This window comes from Terrapene carolina, unplaced genomic scaffold, assembly GCF_002925995.2.
Source record: "Terrapene carolina triunguis isolate 2854851 unplaced genomic scaffold, T_m_triunguis-2.0 Scaffold93, whole genome shotgun sequence".
Lineage (NCBI taxonomy): Eukaryota > Metazoa > Chordata > Testudines > Emydidae > Terrapene > Terrapene triunguis.
This window is the reverse complement of record NW_020664444.1, coordinates 23,223,620-23,243,672: the sequence shown is the minus strand read 5'-3', so window position 1 is coordinate 23,243,672 and position 20,053 is coordinate 23,223,620. Positions and strand designations below refer to the sequence as shown.

Genomic DNA, 20,053 nt, shown 5'->3' with positions numbered 1-20,053 from the left:
GGGGGGGAGAGAGAGAGAAGGGGGACAGCCAGGGCTTCAGCGGGGCGCTCCCACGCGGTCCCGCCGCCTGCCGGGAGGGCTCTGCGCTGCTCCGGTCGACTGGGAGGGAAGGACACGGGCTGCCCTGCCGGGCTTGCTGCAGGGCACTGTTGTCCTCCGCACCGCCGCCCTCTACAGGGCGGCTGGGGCGGCCCCCAACCAAAAAAAAAAAAAAAAGCGGCCGTGCCGCCCTAGGATTCAGCAGAATGCCGCCTCCTACAAGCTGCCGCCCCAAGCACCAGCTTGCTCAGCTGGTGCCTGGAACTGGCCCTGGATGCAACCAAAAGTTGGGGAGGAGAGAAGTGCATAAGTACCCATGGGACTAGAGCCAAAAGCTTCATCAATTAGGCTATGTCTACACTATGGACCTTACAGCGGCACAACTGTACTGCTACAGCTGTGCCACTGTTAGGTCTCCTATGTAACTGCTTTTTGCCAGTGCGAGACAGCTCTCCTGCTGGCATAATTAAACCACCCGAAACGAGCAGCGTTAGCTATGTCAGCAGGTGAGCCTCTCCTGCCGACATAGCACTTTCCACACCAGCACTTTTGCTGGAGAAATTTGTCGGTCGGGGTGTGTTTTTTTTCCACATCCCTGACCGACAAATGTTTTACCGACAAAAGCAGTAGAGTAGACAAAGCCATAGTCAGTGAGCAGCAGGGGGAGACAAAACAAAGAGACCCAGTGGAGTTGGGTAGGTTAACTAATTTGACTTTCAAGGTTGACCCACCACAGGGATGGTGTGCTGTAGGATGGTAGATGGAAGTTGCTCAGATGTTCATTCTCCTCACCATGGACTAGATAAAGTAAAGCTAGATAAGCCTGGCATAAGGAATAATAGAATGACAGCATCCTGGCAAACTTCAAATGTATCCAAAGGGGAAAGACAAATTCAGTTTGGAGTAGAAATATCAACTCTGAGTGAACATAAAAGGAACAAAAACAGCATTTGATGGAATCAATACTACCACTGCTGAAAGCACCTTCATCCATGGGGTATAGCTGGGTAAATCATTGCCCCCGCAGGGCATCGTTTTGGATACCATTTCTGAGGGTGGGATAAAAGTACCAGCTAAGAACAAATTACCAGGAGAAGCTGCAGTCCTCAAGAAGAAAGAGCCAATCCCTTTACTCTGACAGAAGTATTATTTTACAGATTGTTTGTGAGAAAGGAAATATTAGGTTCCTAATAGGAAATTCTTAAATATATACTTATACACACAGTCAGACTGAATGCAGAGGATTCACACTTGAAATGTAGAGTACCTACAATAAATGTAAGGAAAAGAGATATTAAGGTTAACCATTTGGGTTTCTGGTTTTTAGCACTTTAATTAATGGATCTGCACACTTCATTCCCCAAACAATTTTCTAGCAAAGATCCTATAACTGGTCCCCACTTCTCCTTCTGAAATAATGGCACTTAAAGCTGCTGGACAAGAAAACTTTGCAGCTTCTCCACTTCTGAAAATGTCAGGCAATCTCCCCATGTTTAGTTCTGACTCTTGCTTTATTGACAACCTCATCGATAGAATTTCACAACTTTCTTTTTCCTGAATGAGTGTACTGTCATAGCCGGTGTATAAATGTTCTAGAACAATTAGTTTAATGTCTGTTCCATATGGCCTCCAGAGAAAAAGTTTCAATTTTCTGTATAGAATCATAGAAATGTAGGGTTGGAAGGGACCTCAAGAAATCCTCATGTCCGGCCCCCTTCACTGAGGCAGGACCAAGTAAACCTGTAGATGCATTATCTAATATTTCAAATAAATCTCAGCTTTTATGTACTAAATCCATACTCCACATCCTCCAAATCAAGGAGTTCTGACTTCTAGCCAGAGGCAGCAGCAACTACAGCAGTTCTCACGGGGGATCTGAATCTTGACATCCAATCCTTTTGGGCTGAAAAAAGAATCTTTTGATAGCTGGGTGGTCTTGTTTGTAGCCTTAGCTCTGCCTTCCAGAGCTCCAATTCAACCCGGGAGGTACAGTTACAACATTAGTGACTGTCACTATTTTACCAAAATTGGAGTGCAGATCTGTATCCTAGTTTTGGTTATAAAAGCAAGATGCTAGTCTATTTAAGCCAAAATAATAATAATTTCCAAAGTGGGCAGCCAGCACAAGCAAAGCCAATAGAATAAGTGTGTAAACGATGGCAGATAAGATGTAAAAGAGACTAGGAGAGTTAAGAGCAGAATTCACAAAACCTAGTTAGAGAAGTGTTTTAGGAGTATTTCTGAAATAGAAAGTTATGGGCCCACTAATTTACCAATGGAGTAAAAGGAGCAATCAAAGAGGATAAGGGCACAGAAGAGAAGGGGGGGGGGGATTATTAGACATGGAAGGAATTCCCTGCCAGATTTAAAAGATTAGGACTGTTAAACAGGAGATGAATAGGAGTTGACATAACTGACACTATATTGTTTTTGACATTCTTCTATTGGGCATGTTTATCCATGCCCAATCCATGTTTATTTCATAATGAAAGTAAAAGGGGACACTTATTGAAACTGAAAGGTAACAAATTTCAGATTGATAAAAGGGATTTTTTTAATATAAATATTACCCTCTGGAATTCACTGGCCAGACATTAGGGGAAAGAGCTTAGTAGGATTTAAAGAAAATATACTTTCTTATGGAGAAAAATATCTGCATTTACACTTGTCAGGATAAACTTATAAGGGGGAGTACCCTTTCTTTTTCAGGATGTAAGTCGACCCTTGTCCACCTGCCCACCCCCCGCACAAACACTGTTTGCAGAACAGACTTCCCCATGGACATGTCATCACGTAACTGACCACTATGGAGGTCTGACTCCTTCCTCTGAAGTGCCTGGTGCTGGCCGTTGTTGGAGAAATGATCTTTCTAGATCCTGGTAATACCCATCACCATTGAATCCGAGCACCTCAAGTGCTAACAGATTTATCCTCTTCCCCACCTATGAGGTATGGTAGCATTATCCCCATTTTACAGATGGGGGAATTGAGGCACAGATGATGAGCAACTTGCCTACGGTTACTTGGGAAGTTTGGAATTCAGTTCCCAACTCTGTCACAATCTCCTGATTCCCAGTTCAGTGCCTTAATCATAAAACCATCCCCAGACTGGTAGACCATTAATCTGACTTCAGCAACTCCCTTCTGCATTTCTCGGTGCATATTGCTTTGTATCAAAATAGGGCATAGGGCTTGCAAACAGCAATCAATTACCATTAGCTTGAGCAGTTCACTGCCATGCCATTTGATTATTAAACACTTTTGTTCTCAGTTAGTCCTTGTAATGTTTTTCTCTCAATTTCCGATCTCTGCCTAGCGGTTCCCTTTTCTGTGGTTTCCTGTGTAAGGGACTTCTCTCTTTATCACCCATCCACACAGGCATAGCTATAAAATATGAAATAGCTGTATTTGAGGAAGTTGTAACAGCAGCAGGGTGTGGTTGCACTGGGATGTTTATCTCCTTCCAAAGCTGGGTAGAGCAGAAGCATGTAGGAAGCTGCTGGCCTGTCCCCTGTCCCTAGCCTGTCACACTGCACCCAGAGTTTTTCAAGCCCTTGCCTCAGGGCCTGGTTTATTAATTTGAATACAAAACTGGCAACCAAAGTAGGCTGCAGGGACCCCCAGGAGCCTTTCCCTCTGCTCCAGGGACTTCCACAGGAGTCCACTTGCTTCCGGTGGCTTCTCTACAACTGAAGTTTCTCAGCCCTGTATAGAAAACACCCATCTGAGAAGGGGCAAGTCTGATACTCAAACATGGCTGCCCCAGGCCCTTAAAGGGCCAGACTATCCTATTACATCTGTGTCTAACACATCTGTGCTCAGAGAGCCTGAAAAAAGAGCTTAGTTTGATTGGAAAGTGGGAGATACTTCTAGGCATCTGGTTGAGGTCCACAGCAGCTGACACAACTGTTATAGGGCAAATACAACATGGGCTCACCAAACTGCCCTGGGGCTGGGACTCACAGGAAGTAAGAGTCATGGCTACCCTGAAAGCTCCTCTGGGCTGGCTTTAGTTTCAAGTGGGGGAGCTGCTAGGGTTGGGTGCTTGAAAGGGGCAGCTGACTGGTCAAGTGAAGGAAAGGCTGTCAGATCCCGCAGCTGGGTGGATGGCAAAGGAGATGCTGAGGGCAGGGGAACTGGTGCTGCAGATCCAAGGCTGGCCCCATCTCTCTGCTTTTAATATTCTGTGTGGTGCAGTAAGCCTTCCTCCCTGGTGTATCTAGTTGCCCTCCCGTGGGAATCTAAAATTCACTCTACTTGCCAGTTTGGAAGCATACATTCAAATCAATAAAGGGACATAGTCATCTTAAAAATGACATTACTCCCTGAAAATTTACATGTTACAGATTCTATTCTAGTATTGTAACATTAGGTGGAGAAAATATGTATGCACTGATACTTTTAAGGATTATCAGTTTCCCATCTGGGTGGGTCTTTCACACAGCAGAACAGGAAACGAAAAAATTAAGGAAATAGGAAAACATGATTGCAAAAATCACGCAGCATCACAGAGGTACCATGGGGCTGTTGGAGGTCCTGAAACCACCTTTAACTCTTTAAATTGATTAGATTTCAAGACTGTGTCCCTCAAACCTGATTGTTGTGTATTTTTGCCCTTCCAGTGGCTGTGATGAGCCTGAAATCCAGTAGATACAAGTAGCACTTGACGTAATTGCATCATATTCCAACAGGTGGCTGTTCAGTTAACACAAATTCTAAATACTACAGATATCACATAGCATGCATGATTCATACATGATATAATACTTGTACATGTTCTTTGACTGTTAGCAGGAGACGCTTGGGCTGAGGAGTGAATCTAAATGGACTGGCATAGTGCCTGATTTTTAAAATACTTTCACTTTTGCTAGATGTTGGTGTGACCATTTGGTGAGACACAAGGTAAGGAGGCTCCCCATTCTGCTTAATTTATTCTTATTGATGCACTATTTGAAACAATGCAACTTTGGGACAGAGTTGAATTGAACAGGATTGTAACTGGGCTCTAACTTCTTGGGTAACTGGTTAAGAAAAGTTTCTTTGGCCCATCAGGGGTCACTTCCTCCCACTGTAACTTATATATCAGTAAAAATAACAGGCGTACTTGTGGCACCTTAGAGACTAACAAATTAATTAGAGCATAAGCTTTCGTGGGCTACAACCCACTTCTTCGGATGCATATTTTTGCGGATACAGACTAACACGGCTGCTACTCTGAAACCTGTTATATATCAGTGTTTGTAAAATTGATTGATATGTTACAGGCTTCTCCTTCCCCCCCACCTTTCTTTTTTTGGAGAGAGAGGAATGGAAGAGAATAAGGGAGGAGAGAATATGTTGCGGGTGTTGGTAACAAGTTTTCATGCAGTGATCTGTGCTAGAAGGAAGTGACTTCCTCTTGCTTTTCTTTCTGGGATTCCCCACATTGATTTAACTCCAGCCTCGTTACTTTCTGCTATTATTTATTTGCCCAGAAAGATTCTTTCCTTTCCACTTACTTTCATTCTGCACAAGCACTAGCTAATGGTAGCAACTCTGGATTCTGCCCCTGGGAAAGAAGCACAGAGTGAGCGAACAGGAACTGGACGGTTTCTGCAGGTCAGTTTCTCCTTGACTCCTGAGTTCAACGCTGTTGCCGTGACAGAGGGTGGTGCATCTAGGTTTTGTGGAAAGGCTAGACCCTTGGCTCTATGTATCCTTGTGCATATTGCTTGAAAAATTGGTAGAGAGCAGCAGGTGAAGCTGCATTTGCCTATGGGGAGCTCCTGGCTATTTAATCATGCCTCTGGCTTTGTGGTTAGTGATTTTTGCTGGATGGAAAGCTTGTTAGAACACGTCTTGTAATTTTTGGGGTGCATAAGGGGGCACTAGGAAATCTTATGGAATTTTCGGGGAAAATTCATTTCGAAAGTAAAAGTAGCAGTTCCAGGAAGGTTTCTTTATGGGCAATTACTAAGGATGTGGCTTGTGGGAATTGTGTTTTTGGTAGATGTGACTGGAGGACTGTGATTCTCCCAGGCTCTGTCTGCAAGGGCCAATGCAGGCTGCTGCCAAGAGGCTGGGCTTTCTCAGTGGTATGAGGTGTCTTTTACTGCCCTTGCTAAATGAACTTCATGGTATTGCTGTATTAATCTCCTGGCAACAAGAAAACTTTGAACAACAGCGATGTAGAGGAGTCAGAATTCTATTCCCAGATGATACAGGGACTCTAACTAACACATTGGGGGTGGCGGGGGGGGGGGAGGAATAACTTCATGTCTGTGACTGAGTTTAACCAAGATGAAGCTAGTAGCATTTCCTACCTCACAGTATTGGTGGTAGTGATACTAACCTCATCGTAAAGCACAAAGTTCCTTGCATGGAGTTCCTAAAGAAGCACGAAGTGTAAATTACATCCCCATGGACATGTCTAACGGAGAATGTGAGAGGATACACAGCAGTCCTCCGCCTCAGCCACACCAAGTCCACTTCCTCTGGAGTTACAAAAGCCATCTAATAATGCATAGGTTGCAGCAGGCCATCAGAATGAGATGGGAATCTGCCTCCCTTCAGTGCTCTCTTTGTTATGGGTTGCTAGCTAAGCAATCTCATCTCAAAACCTACATGACCTACAACAGAAAGAAGATGACAGAAAGAGACTTCTTGATGTCTTAAGTGTTCAGTATATGACTTGTGAGTGTTGATGGCTCAGAAACATTCTAGGTACAGTGCAGCCAGACTGGGGATCAGCAAGTGCAGTTAACATCTGTATTGGAGCCTGGTCAGTATTGTATATGGCATGCCTAAACATGTCTATGAATCTTGCTTTGACTTGGATCACCTTCTCACCCTGCATTGTTTGAGTATCAAACATTTCTACAAACAAAGCCTGCTTCATGCAAGCATCAGCTAAAAGCACAATTCATACAATTGAAGTGATCAGTCAAAGTTTGAATGGCAAATTCCAAATGATGAATAATTTCCCTGAACAATTTGCAAATAATCTGTGGCTCAAATATATTAAACTATTAGGTTTTCAATAGGAAAGGTAAAAATCATGATCTGATTGCCCAAAATTTGTTTAGAAAAAAATCAGTGCATTAGATAAACTGTTAACAAATAGCTTATCCAGCTTTAGCGTTGACTTCCACTGAATGTTAATGGCTTATAGCAAGGCAACACTTAAAGTTGAAGTTGAAGTTTTAGTTTGAATTTGTGCCAATCTCTTTTTCAGGCAATTTCCTTTGCTTCTCTTTTGATGTTTTCATATCCCTTTTTTGATCCTGTCCTGCATGGAGGGCTAAGGTTCTTGTTTGCCGATTAATGGCATAAGATATCACAATTACTCATTACCAGTCTCTGTCTATGTTTTGTAAGTGTCATGCTGGCAGCAATCCTAATCCTCTAAATGGTGTGCAATGTCTCTTCTGTTTAACATAGATGTTCATAATGACAGGCAGCAGCATGTCTGTAACAAGCACAGGGAAGGATAGTGGCTATTAACCTCAAGTTCTAGGAGAGGAGTTTTGTTCATTACATCAGTACTTGTTTACTAAGAATTGTTGCATGGTCATCACATTTCATCAACTAGTCTGTGACAGCTGAAAGTCCAGGTCTTTTCCTCTGTCCTCAAAATGGCTTCACCCTTTTCTTTCATTTTACTAACTTGTCTCATCTGCCATGGAAGCACTTTCCTTCACCTACTGACTCCAGTCTGCTTCCATCCACGGAGCAGTGCATGGGGAAAGCAAACTCTTAGCAGGTCTTCTGAGGAGCATCGACCTACTTTTTGAAGAGAACACTGCCTTGACCCCTCTATGTAATCATGCCCTCTCATTTTATTAACATCAATTGACAGATTAGTAAGGAACGTGGTAAATCCTCCATCACTTGGAGTCTTTGAATTAAGACTGAATGTCTTTCTAAAACATAGGGTATCGTTCAGCCACAAGTTATTGGGTTCAATGCACTGGTTGACATTTAGATGGCCTGTGTTATCTAGGAGGTAACACTAGATCATCATAATGCCCCCTTCTGACCTTGAAATTTGCGAAGGTCCAATCTTCTTGATTAGTCTAACAATATATTAAATGGGTTCACTCAAACTCTTAAAACTTTTAACTTGTTCAATTAATGAATTTATCTTTTTTTTCCCAGTCTTGCCAGTGGTTCTTTAGGTGGCTTTATTGTCCTTTTCTGGTAGCTCTTTTTTTAGCACTAGTCCTGTTAATGTCTCTCTAGCATGATGATTAAAATCAGTTGCAAGGATCATTACCCAGTTCTTCTTGGAGAGCTGGTAGGGTTACTGTTACCCAGCACTCTGTCAGGCCTGTTCAGTTGTCAGTGTTGCTCTGTGTAATTGAAATAAGAAACTTCTATGTAAAATAAAATGATCTCATTCTGACTTCAGCCTTTGCTGCAGCAGGTACTAGACTGAGCCATGCACTGGGGGCAGGGATTGGGAGGCAGGAAACTGAAGGGAAATGTGGCAGAACAGGAGTCTAAAGTGGTGTATTCTTGGGGGGTTATAGCATTGTAAGGGGCAGGACACAGATGGGGGGCATGAAGTTGGGCTCAGGAAGAGGCAAATGGAGAGGGTGCTTGGAGGCAGGGCATGAAGGATTGGGTGCAAGGAAACCTTAGGTCATAGACGGGGATGTGGGCCTAGAGCACCTGCCTAGGGACCTAGCTTCTGAAGCACAAAGAGATCAAAATCCCAGCTTTCATTTGAGTGAACTCTTTTTGCTGCTGTGGGGACTAGAAAAAGCTTGATCTTGAGGATGTAGTAATCAGCGTCCCAGACAGACTGTCTGCAGATGCAGTCAAATATTAACTTTCCCCGTTCATTTTAACTCTGAATCCTCTGCTCTGGGGGAGCTCCCCACCATCACCCAAGCAGAGAACTTATTTGGTGGGGGGCTTGTTGCTGCCATGCTATCATAGTGCTACTGGGATGAAGTATCAAGCTCCCCTCCCCCCTGACCCCAAGTTTTCTGCCGTACAGTAGGATGCACTGCAGCGGCAAGCAAATCCCGTTGAGCCTTCTTCAATTTAAATGTATGCAAATCTTTTAAATCAGAAACGAGCCAATTTTCCAGTTCCTTACGAGCCATTGTTTGACTACTCAGAGGCATCTTGACTCCATGGTTGTGGTTGCCTAGGAGGTTTGTGTGGGAGGAAATAGGAATTGTGCAAACTGCCTTTGTCTCCAGTGTTGTTAAAAAGATTCTCGTCTGAGATTACGTCTACACTGCAGCCAGGGGTGTAATTTCTGGCTCAGGCAGACATGCCTTCTCTAGCTTTGATTGAGTTAGTGAGCTAAAAATAGCAGTGTAGGATTAAAGTTTGTGGGGGTACATCTACCTGAGCCAGAAATGATCCCTTCCCTCTTCCCCCTCCCCCACCGGCCGCAGTGTAGACATACCCTGAGTGTGTAAATCCTGGCTGCAGCTAGGTGTGAGGAGGCGGCAGAAAACGCCTATGTAAGTCTGCCTCAGACAGTGTCAAAATAATGAATAATTGAACTTCCTGCAATTTATGTGCGCACACAAGGAAGAGCATCCACCTCGGTCTCCCAACATACTAACTCCCAGCTGTGTTTATGCTGCACTCTGGCTTTATTTTGACAGATTTTGACATTGTCCAAGGCAGACGTTAACCCTTGGTGTTCCAAGTGCCATGTGTGGTCCATCCACCTCACCCAGACCACTCGCCTAGGCTTGTGAGCTGTAGCATTTTGAGCCATTGTGTAACTTCCACTGGCACCTTTTAGCACTCTGCAATGAGCACCCCAAGGCACAGAGATTGGATCAACTAAATCAAAATGTTGCATGAAACCCCAGGGGGGCACAGCGCCAACACTGAGCACATCTGTGACTGCTGGCTTTGTGTGACTGCATGTAATTCCTGCTGAGTCTGCTAGATTGAATTAGGTACCCAAATTAGCTAAAACTATGGGAGCAGGTGGGGAGAAGCCAACCTGCCCCTCTAAATACACTTGGCCTGTGTTGTTCTGGGAATATCTTTAATTAGCAGCTTCTGTTTTCATTTTCAGACTGTCACATAAATCCACTCAACAAAACCCAACCCCAACCTTCAGAGTCTCTGACCAATAATCTCTGCTCGTGGCGTGAAAAACTTTTACCTGTGGTTTTTTGCTGATTTTCCTTTCTGAAATTAAATGGCCCTTTTTTAACCCTTTCTTTTATCATCCATCCTGACAAGATATATAGAGTGTTGTCCATAATGTCCCACAGAACAGGGGTCCTGCAAACAAGTTCTTGGTTCAGTTATAAAAGAAATGATACGCTTACTCCAATGCCCAATGAAGTCAATGGAAAGGCAGCCATCAGTGGGTTTTGTATCTATGTAGCAAAGCAGGGTGAGGGCATTTCAGATTGGTGAAGTGAAAAAAATGGTGGTCAGATTTTTGAATTCCTGAAACTGTGGTCCTTTTTTTGGACTGAATAACTGATCAAATCATCCATTAGTAGTAGTATTCTTTTCTACTGATGCTAGGCACTTTCCAATACAGGTAAAACACAATCCCTCCCTTGCAGAGCCCCCCAGCTAGTGTCAGACTTGACCTAACAAGAAAGGGTGAGGACTCGGTAATGTTAATAAGCTAGTGCCCTAACTCATCATAGCACAGTCTGGTGTGGAGAAGCTGTTGTTTCTTTTTAAAAAATGCTATAATTTATGTAGCTAACTCTGGAAGACTTTGAAAAGTGTTATGAGGTTGAGGGTAGTGGCCTTGTGGCTCAGCTCAGGACGGGGAGTACATGTGTGCAGAATGGCATGGAAGAAAGTGCAAAGACAGTGGGAGAAGTAGACAAAAGGGGCAGTCAGGCAGCATTACTGGTGTCCGATGTTGCTCTCTTCCACCAAACAATTGTTTTATAACTCCTGTAGATGTTCTAAATTGCGGTCAAGAAGGGATTGTGGTCAAAGGGATTAAGGCAAGGGGCATGAGTCAGGATAGAGTCATAGAGTTGCAGGTCAGAAGGAACTCTTATATAACTCTTATCCGCTTGGGAACGTTCTGTTAAAGTGCTCTCTTGCTATGTGCCCCACTGCTCGAGGCCTCCATGGTGGCAGGGGAATGATTGTGAGATATACCCAGATAATCCTGGCAAGTAACCCGTACCCATAGGCTGCAAAGAAAGGCAAAAATCCCCCAAGGTCACTGCCAGTCTGACCTGCAGGAAAATTCCTTCCCAATCCCACATATGGTGATCAGTTAGACACTGAACATGTGAGCAAGAACCAGCCAGCAAAGCACCTGAGAGAGAGAATGCCTGATGTCACCTTAGAGCCCTGTCCCTCCCTGTCCGATCTCCAGCCGTGGTCATCCTTGCTGCCTCAAAGGATGCTTCTTCCAGTGAACACCTATCTAAGTCTGGTAGCATTATTAACACTCTAATGTCCCTCAACATTAGTACAGCTAATACATTTCATAAACTGGTCTATTCTGGCAGCCCTTACCCCCCACTTGTCTGCCTGGTTTTGCTCCATCACTAATCTTTATCAGCACAATGCACGTTGTATGTGAGGCCCTGCTTGCTACTTACCACAGACCTCTCCTTGCTTCTTACCACAGCAGAGAGTAACAGTCACTTGCCTTTCCGGTCCATTTAATTAATGTCACAGGTCTTCCCAGATAATCCTGGCAGTGATTATATAGCTCAAACGCCCTACATTTCCTCATATTAAATTGCTGTTAAAATCAGGAAGTGTGAAATGTTCATTCCTCATTAGTCCTACTGGAGTGAAGTTGACACATATTACAAATCTGCAATAACAATTCAATACTTCCAGTTTTGACAATTTCCAATATAATCAAGTCTTTTTACACAGAAACTGCTCAGAGGAAGTAAAAAAAAAATAACAAAAAAAAAGCTTTAATCTAAAATTTCATATGCTTAGTTGTAAACCAGAGGATGGTTTTTAGAAAGTTTGAGGTTAGTGTGGGTACGAACAGAAGAGTGATTAAATATCAACTTATCTGTTTACCTTGATTTGCTCCCTGAGTCATTCTTGCTTTTTTTAATAAAGTGAGTTTACCTCTTCTGTGAACACTGCATTGCCAGTTGGTTCTGGAGGAATGAAGTATTCTATTCTGGCTAGCACATCATAAACAATTATTAACTAAGTTTTGACTGCAGGAGCCCTGGGTAATCTCCATCCAAGAATATTAATGGAACTGGCACATGCACTGCATTGGGGGAAGAATAGCTCAGTGGTTTAAGCATTGGCCTGCTAAAGCCAGGGTTGTGAGTTCAATCCTTGAGGGGGCCACTTAGGGATCTGGGGCAAAATCAGTACTTGGTCCTGCTAGTAAAGGCAGGGGTCTGGACTCAATGACCTTTCCCTTCCAGTTTTAGGAGATAGGATATCTCCATTTATTTATTTAAGCTCAATAGCAAGGAATTTTAATGAATCTGTAAACTCAGGGGTTGTATCTTATGACTGTAGAATTGCTAATATAGGACCTATTTTTAAGAACAGTGGGGGGAAGTAATCCAAGAAACTACAGGGCTGGTAGTTTGACCCCAATTGTATGCAAGGTCTTGGAACAAAATTTGAAAGAGAAAATAGTTAAGGACATAGAGGTAAACGGTAATTGGGATAAAATACAACATGGTTTTACAAAAGGTAGACTGTGCCAGGCCCACCTGATCTTCTTGAGAAGATAACTGATTTTTTAGACAAAGGAAATGCAGTAGATCTAATCTACTTGGATTTCAGTAAGGCATTGGATACAGTTCCACGTGGGAAATTATTAGTTCAGTTGGAGAAGATGGGGATTAATATGAGAATTGAAAGATGATAAGGAGCTAGTTAAAGGGGAGACTACAATGGGTCATGCTGAAAGGCTAGAGGGAAGTAACTAGTGGAGTTCCTCAGGGATCCGTCTTGGAACCAATCTTATTTAACAATTTTATTAATGACCTTGGCACAAAAAGTGGGAGTCTGATAATAAAATTTGCGGATGAGATAAAGTTGGGAGGTATTGCCAGTACAGAGCAGGACTGGAATATCATACAAGAAGATCTGGATGACCTTGAAAACTGGAGTAATAGAAATGGGAGCACAGGTGCTGGCTTCCTCAACCCCCTGCTTCATCCCAGGCCCCAACCCCACCCGACCCCTTCCCCCAAGCCCATGCCCTGCTTTTTCTCGACCCTGCTCCACCCCCACCCTGCCTCTTGCTGCTCAGTTCCACCCCTCCCCCGAGCGTGCCCCATCCCTGCTCCTCCCTCTCACAGCGCCTCCTGCACGCCAGGGAGCAGCTGATCCATGACAGGTGGGAAGCGCTGGGGATGGGGGAAGCTGGCTACTGGAGCACCCACTGAGTCGGTGCCTATGAACGGGATGACCTTATGGACTAACAACAAGAATTTTTTCTGTAAACTGTGGATTTAACAGTTGGAAGAGACAGAGGAGAAGACCTGAGTGTATTGGTTGATCACAGGATGACTATGACCTGCCAATGTGATATGGCTGTGAAAAAGGCTAATCCAGTCCTAGGATGCATTAAGTGAGATATTTCCAGTAGAGACAGGGAAGTGTTAATACCATTATACAAGGCACTGGGTAGACTTCATCTGGAATACTATGTGCAATACTGGTCTTCCTTGTTTAAGAAAGATTAATTCAGATTGCAACAGGTGCAGAGAAGGGCTATTAGAATGATCCAAGAGATGGAAACCTACCGTATGAGAGGAGACTAAAAGGGCTTGGCTTGTTTAGCCTAACAAAAGAAGGCTGAGGGGAGATATGATTGCTCTCTATAAATGCATCACAGGGATAAATACCAGCAGGGGCAGCTCTATGTGTTTTGCCTCCCCAAGCACGGCAGTCAGGCAGCTTTCGGCGGCACGCCTGCGGGCGGTCCGCTGGTCACGCCAGTCCCGCAGCTTCTGCGTACTCGCCGCCGAATTGCCACCGAATTCGCAGGACCGGCGGACCTCCCGCAGGCATGCCGCCAAAGGCAGCCTGACTGCTGCCCTCACAGGGACCGGCAGGCAGCCCCCCGCAGCTTGCCGCCCCAGGCACGCGCTTGCTGCACTGGTGCCTGGAGCTGCCCCTGAATACCAGGGCAGGAGAGGAGTTATGCACCAATGTGGACACAAGAACAAATGGCTATAAACTGGCCATCAACAAGTTTAGGCTTGAAATTAGGCAAAGGTTTCTAACCATCAGAGGAGTGAAGCTCTGGAACAGCCTTCCAAAGGAAGGCGTGGGGGCAAAAACTGGCTTCAAGTCTGATCTTGATAAGTTTATGGAGGGGATGATATGATCATGTTGCCCACAATGGCAAGCGATCTGCAGCTGATAGCAGCAAATATCTCCAGTGGCTGGTGATGGGACACTAGATGGGGAGGGCTCTGAGTTACTACAGATAATTCTTTCCCGGGTGTCTGGCTTGTGTGTCTTGCCCATTTGATCAGGGTCTAACTGGTCACCATATGTGGGATCAGGAAGGAATTTTCCTCCTAGTAAGATTGGCAGAGATGCTGGGGGCTTTACGCCTTCCTTTGCAGCATGGAGCATGGGTCACTTGCAGCTTTAAACTAGTGTAAATGGTGGAGTCTCTGTAACTTGATTTGCGGACTTCAGTAACTCAGCCAGGGTAGTGAGTGGGTGAGGTTCTGTAGCCTGCAATATGCAGGAGGTCAGACTAGATGATCCTGATAGTCCCTGTGACATTCTATACCTTCGGGGAGCATGCTGTAACCCCCATATTCCTCATTTTCATGTAATCATGATCTTGCGTATAAAGCACGCCTTGTAAGGTATCAAGGGAAAGGTCCTGATCTGCTGAAAGTCATTTCTCTATCCATATATGTATATCATTAATGCATATGAAGTAATGAGAATTGTGTAGTATGGTTGTCACTAAACATGCTGTAAGTTAGGGGAATCAGTCAGATATTAGCTCCCCAGAGGCAACAGCAAGGAAAGTAACCAACGCCGGGGCTGGGTGTCAAACAATCCATCAACAGCCATTGTCCAGCAAGGGAGCTACAATGCAATGACTCATCTGCATGAGGCCACACCAGGGGAATTGCTCAACCTTGCTTGGAGAGACTCAGTAATGCTCACCTGACTCTGAAGGTGGGGGGGCACAGCCAAGAGGGAGGAAAGGACATGATAAAGGAAGAGAGTTTGGCATGCTCTTCCTCTCTCTTCCACCTCCATCTGCAGACATCACCACCATGCAACTGAAGCGCTGATCAAAGGGGAGAGCCTGGCTGAAGAGCAACCAGCCAGCCTGTGGTGAGAAGCATCTAAGTTTGTAAGGGCACTGAAAGTGTTAAGATCAGCTTAGAATGCGTTTTGTTTTTATTTCAAAAAAAGAATAGGAGTACTTGTGGCACCTTAGAGACTAACAAATTTATTTGAGCATAAGCTTTCATGGGCTGCAGCCTACTTCATCGGATGTATAGAATGGAACATATAGTGAGGAGATATATATACATACAGAGAACATGAAAAGGTGGGAGTTGTCCTACCAACTCTAAGAGGCTAATTAATTAAGATGATCCGATGAAGTGGGCTGTAGCCCACAAAAGCTTATTCCCAAATAAATTTGTTAGTCTCTAAGGTGCCACAAGTACTCCTGTTCTTTTTGCAGATACAGACTAACACGGCTGTTACTCTGAAACCTGTTTTTATTTCATTTGACCAAATCCGACTTGTTATGCTTTGACTTATAATCACTTAAAATCTATCGTTGGAGTTAATAAATCTGTTTGTTTATTCTACCTGAAGCAGTGTGTTTGGTTTGAAGCGTGTCAGAAACTCCCCTTGGGATAACAAGCCTGGTACATATCAATTTCTTTGTTAAATTGACGAACTCGTATAAGCTTGCAGCGTCCCATGGGCATAACTGGACACTGCAAGACGGAGGTTCCTAAGGTTGTGTCTGGGACCAGAGATATTGGCTAGTGTCATTCGTTTGCACAGTCCAAGGATCAGCTTACATGCCAGAGGCTGTGCATGAACAGCCCAGGAGTGGGGGTTCTCACAGCAGAGCAGGGTAAGGCTGGCTCCCAGAGTCAAGAATTGGAGTGACCTAGCAGATCACCGGTCCAGATAACACCAGAGGGGAATGTCACAGTCCCTTCTACACTTTCCAAGGGTACCCAGAGGCACCTTGCTACCACCTACCCTTAGTGGAGCCTTGTCTGAACCTGCCAGGGCTCAGCTCCCTGACTCTCCCAGCCACAGGCACCACAAACACTCCCCTCAGCCCACACAGGCTCTGCTCTCCCTCGTGCAGGTTAGGGATAGACACACTCCAACCCCGAGTTCTCCAAGCATCCCCCTGCAGTGTCTAGCCCCTTTGCCACTGGACCCTTACAGCATTACCAGGCCTGCTGTTCACACAGCTTACTAGTTATGCATCAGAAGACCGCTCCACTTAACCCAGCACGTAGATTTGTTTTTAGAGAAAGCAAGTATACATTTATTTAACAAAGAATAGAGATTCATGGGACAGCAAACAGAAATACTGGAAACAAAGAGTTACATATAAAATAAATCCTGCCACATATTCTAGAGCCTGAACTCAACTCACAAGATGCCTTCCAGTCTGATAAGTAAGGGTGCGATTCTGTCACACAGGTCACAGAGTCAGTGACTTTCTGGGACCTCTGACTTCTGCAGCAGCAGGGCAGGAGTAGCTGTCAGTTCTAGGGCTGGCAGAGCAATGACCCACTGGTGCTGCCAGAGCAGCTGACCGGCGGTCCGCCCCAGGGCCGCCGGAGCAGTGGTCCCTGGGCCGCTGGAACAGCGGCTGGAGCAATGCCCCTTCCCCCCGGCAGTGCTCCCACTGTTCATTCCCTTCCTCCATCACCCGAGTATTTGTAGTAAAAGTTAGGGCCAGGTTGCATGCTTCCGTGAATTGTTATTGTCCAGGGCTTGTACCTGACTTTTACTAAAGATACCCGTGACAGAACCCTAACCTTACTGATATGGTATTGCTTACCCAAAGGCCTTCTCACAGCATTTTTCAACCAGGCTGAATGAGACCCTTCTTTCATGAGCCCCAACCCACTGGCAACTTGTCTCCCCTTGATGAAGGATGGCAGGGTGTCTTTCTGTACCCCCCAAATATATCAGACCTTTGATCTTCATCTTCATTTGGATGTGATTTAAATCACTAGTCAGGAAGACTCAATTTAATCATGGATTTCTACATAAAAGTGCATTCTTGTTGGTTGTTATAACCTTAATACATATTCTTCACAACTCAGAGTTAGATGTAGGTTTCAATTTTAGAAGGTACACATTATACATTTTTTAAGTGATTTATTTTGAAAACTTTTCAGATTAGTTTTACAGCTATATCAGAAAACGAATGATTGTTTGGTTATTTCATTTACCAAAGGTAACTGAAGCAGAAGTCATTGGGAGGTAAATTAACTTGACTATGTCAGCCAGGTCAACATGAGAAACTTAAAATATTGGCTTCTGCAGCTAACTCAGTCGTCTTCACCTTCATTTTCCTGTTTGTTCATAATCTGGAAAAGAAAAACAAACTTTCCGGCTTTTTCAAGTCCCAAACGATTTCTCAGTTTGGAATGAATTAGTTCAAAGGAAGAAAATATTCTTTTTACACCGCAGAAGAAGCTACTGCTGTTAAAAGTGAGATTATCACTTCAACAGTCTCTGAAGCCAAGTGCTTAAGTGACTTCCACCTGTTCACTGGTGTGACTTTCTTTAAAACATCATCAGCAAACATATATTTCTTGAATGGTTCAACCTTAACTCTGAAATTTATTATAGTTGGCATTATGGAGGAATGATTGCTGGATGTCCATGTCATAGCCAACTCGTCTTCTTCAGCAGTTAAGTTTTGACCCTGGTACCGAGTATTGAGAATATCTGCAAGAAAATGAGCTGGAGATAGTGCTTGTCCCATTAGTTTCTTTAATGCTTGTAATTTAACTCTGTCATTGCATGTTTCTCTTTTTAAGATCTCACTCAGTTCCTTCCAAATTTCAACAGCGTCAGCAATAAAACACCTATTTCCCTGCATTTTGTTCAAGGCTGCAGAAATAGGCTTCAGGGTATTCAGCATGTGTTCAACATTTCTCTTAAGCCCAATGTTGAGAACTTTGGCTGTGACCGTGCCATCTATTTTTTTCACAATTTTGTTCACACACTGTCATCAGATTAGGCCAGTTCTTGATATAGTGCTCAAAACAATCCACTACTGAGTTCCATCACATGTCTTGTGGAAGTTAGCTTGTTTCCTCCCACTTTTTTCAGAGCAGCTGCTGCAAAGTGGTTGTTACAGAAATATTTTGCAATGTCAACAACATTAGCCTTTATTTCTGGAACACTGAAGTCTTTGGCTAGGAGGTGCATCAAATGAGCACTGCAGCCGTATGTTATTAGCTTGGGGCTCTCTTCACTCTCTTCTAAATTTCGTCTCATCTTGGATACATTTGCAGCATTGTCTGTGACCAAGCTGTGTACTAGACATTTGAATTTTTTTTCACAGTTTGTTATAGCTTTTATTGTTACTTCTTGTAAGTATTCTGCTGTGTGTGCATTTCCTGATGTATTGATTGTTTCTGTAAGGAAGACATTCCCTTCTTCTGTTGTCACACAAGCACATACAACAGGATCATTGTGGACATTGCTCCACCCATCAAGACTCAGATTAACAATTTTACCCTCTAGACCTTTTGCACACTGCTCAATTTCTCTTTCATACCCTTTATCTAGCAATTTGCCTGCGACATCTGCTCTGTTGGGTGGACTGTATCCTGGTCTTAATGACTGAACCATGTTAATGAAGTGTGGGTTCTAAATCATAGGGAAAGGAGAGTTTGTTGCATAAACAAACCGGGCAATTTTTTCATCAATTACCTCTTTTTGTAATCTGCTGGTTCTCATCACAAACTTATCTATGGTTGTTTCTGGATGATGGAGATTTTTTTTTCTTTTTGCTACAGGTGATATACTGTGGCTATGTGACATACATGATGTGACTGAAACACTATCATTGGCAGATAACTCTGAAACTATAGAAGACGATGGTGATCTTGAAGGTGGATAGTCTTCAGAATCCTGTATGTTGAGGATGGATTCTCCTAAACAAAATAAGTCAATGTAGTTATTTAATTATTATTACCATACTGCTCATTTAATATTACTCATTTCATTCACTGACACTCAGTACTACTTTAAAGGTGAAATTGTAAAAGGAAGATCTGCCTATTTCAGCTATTTATTTTTTATCACAACTGCATCTAAAATGATAGTACCATAGAGTAACAACTATATCTTTTGCTCAAACATGAGAATTCAAGAATAGTCTAGAAGGAAGACAGGCAGTCCTTAAGAAAGAAGTATGAAATGAAAAAGTTTACCAACCTGAAGATCCTGCATGTTCAGACATGTTCCTTTCATCATCTTCAACACAGCTTCCTCCTGAGAAGGAACACTTCTCGTGATGTTATTTCATTCGGACAACCAGGCTTTGCATTTCTTTGTTGCACTGTTTCCATTTTGCACGCATGCCTGTCTTACCCACAGGTAGAGGAACTTCATTAAAATATTCCCAAATTGGGTCTCTTTTATGGCCTGCTGCCATTATAGGTTTTCCCTTCTAGTGAGAGAATGGTATGGTAGATCTCAAATCAATGAAGGCTACATTCAGAAAGACCTCAAGACTTCTGGAATATGCTGCTCAAACAGTTTCACTTTTGTTTCTACTGCCTGTCCCTCCCTTCTCACATTCATCTCCAGATTTCTCCTCCTTGTCCAGATCTATTCCACCCCCAAGAATCTTCTATTCATTGAACTTTTTGAAACTTTGCACTTTTAGAGAGAGGTAAGGGATTGACTCTGTGTACACAAATTTGCAGAGGGACAATAGGGTTGAGGTCTGTTATTTCTTACCTCTATATATTATTTATTTATTTAAAACCATTTTTGCTGTTAACAAGTATGTTATCTCTGGAGACACAAATTCACAGTTTGAGAACTGCAAAACTAAGCATCTCTGATGGTA

The 20,053-nt window shown here is 43.6% G+C and overlaps 1 protein-coding gene across 1 annotated transcript in view; it reads left to right on the top strand.

The window, feature by feature from the left end:
* The window catches only part of CIITA (class II major histocompatibility complex transactivator), a 62,049-nt gene that overhangs the window by 815 nt on the left and 41,181 nt on the right, over positions 1-20,053 (top strand). The window contains exons 2-3 of the mRNA XM_026650807.2: positions 11,776-11,785; positions 18,250-18,265. Of these exons, the coding sequence (XP_026506592.1) occupies positions 11,776-11,785; positions 18,250-18,265 (26 nt within the window). The remainder of the gene's footprint in view (positions 1-11,775; positions 11,786-18,249; positions 18,266-20,053) is intronic.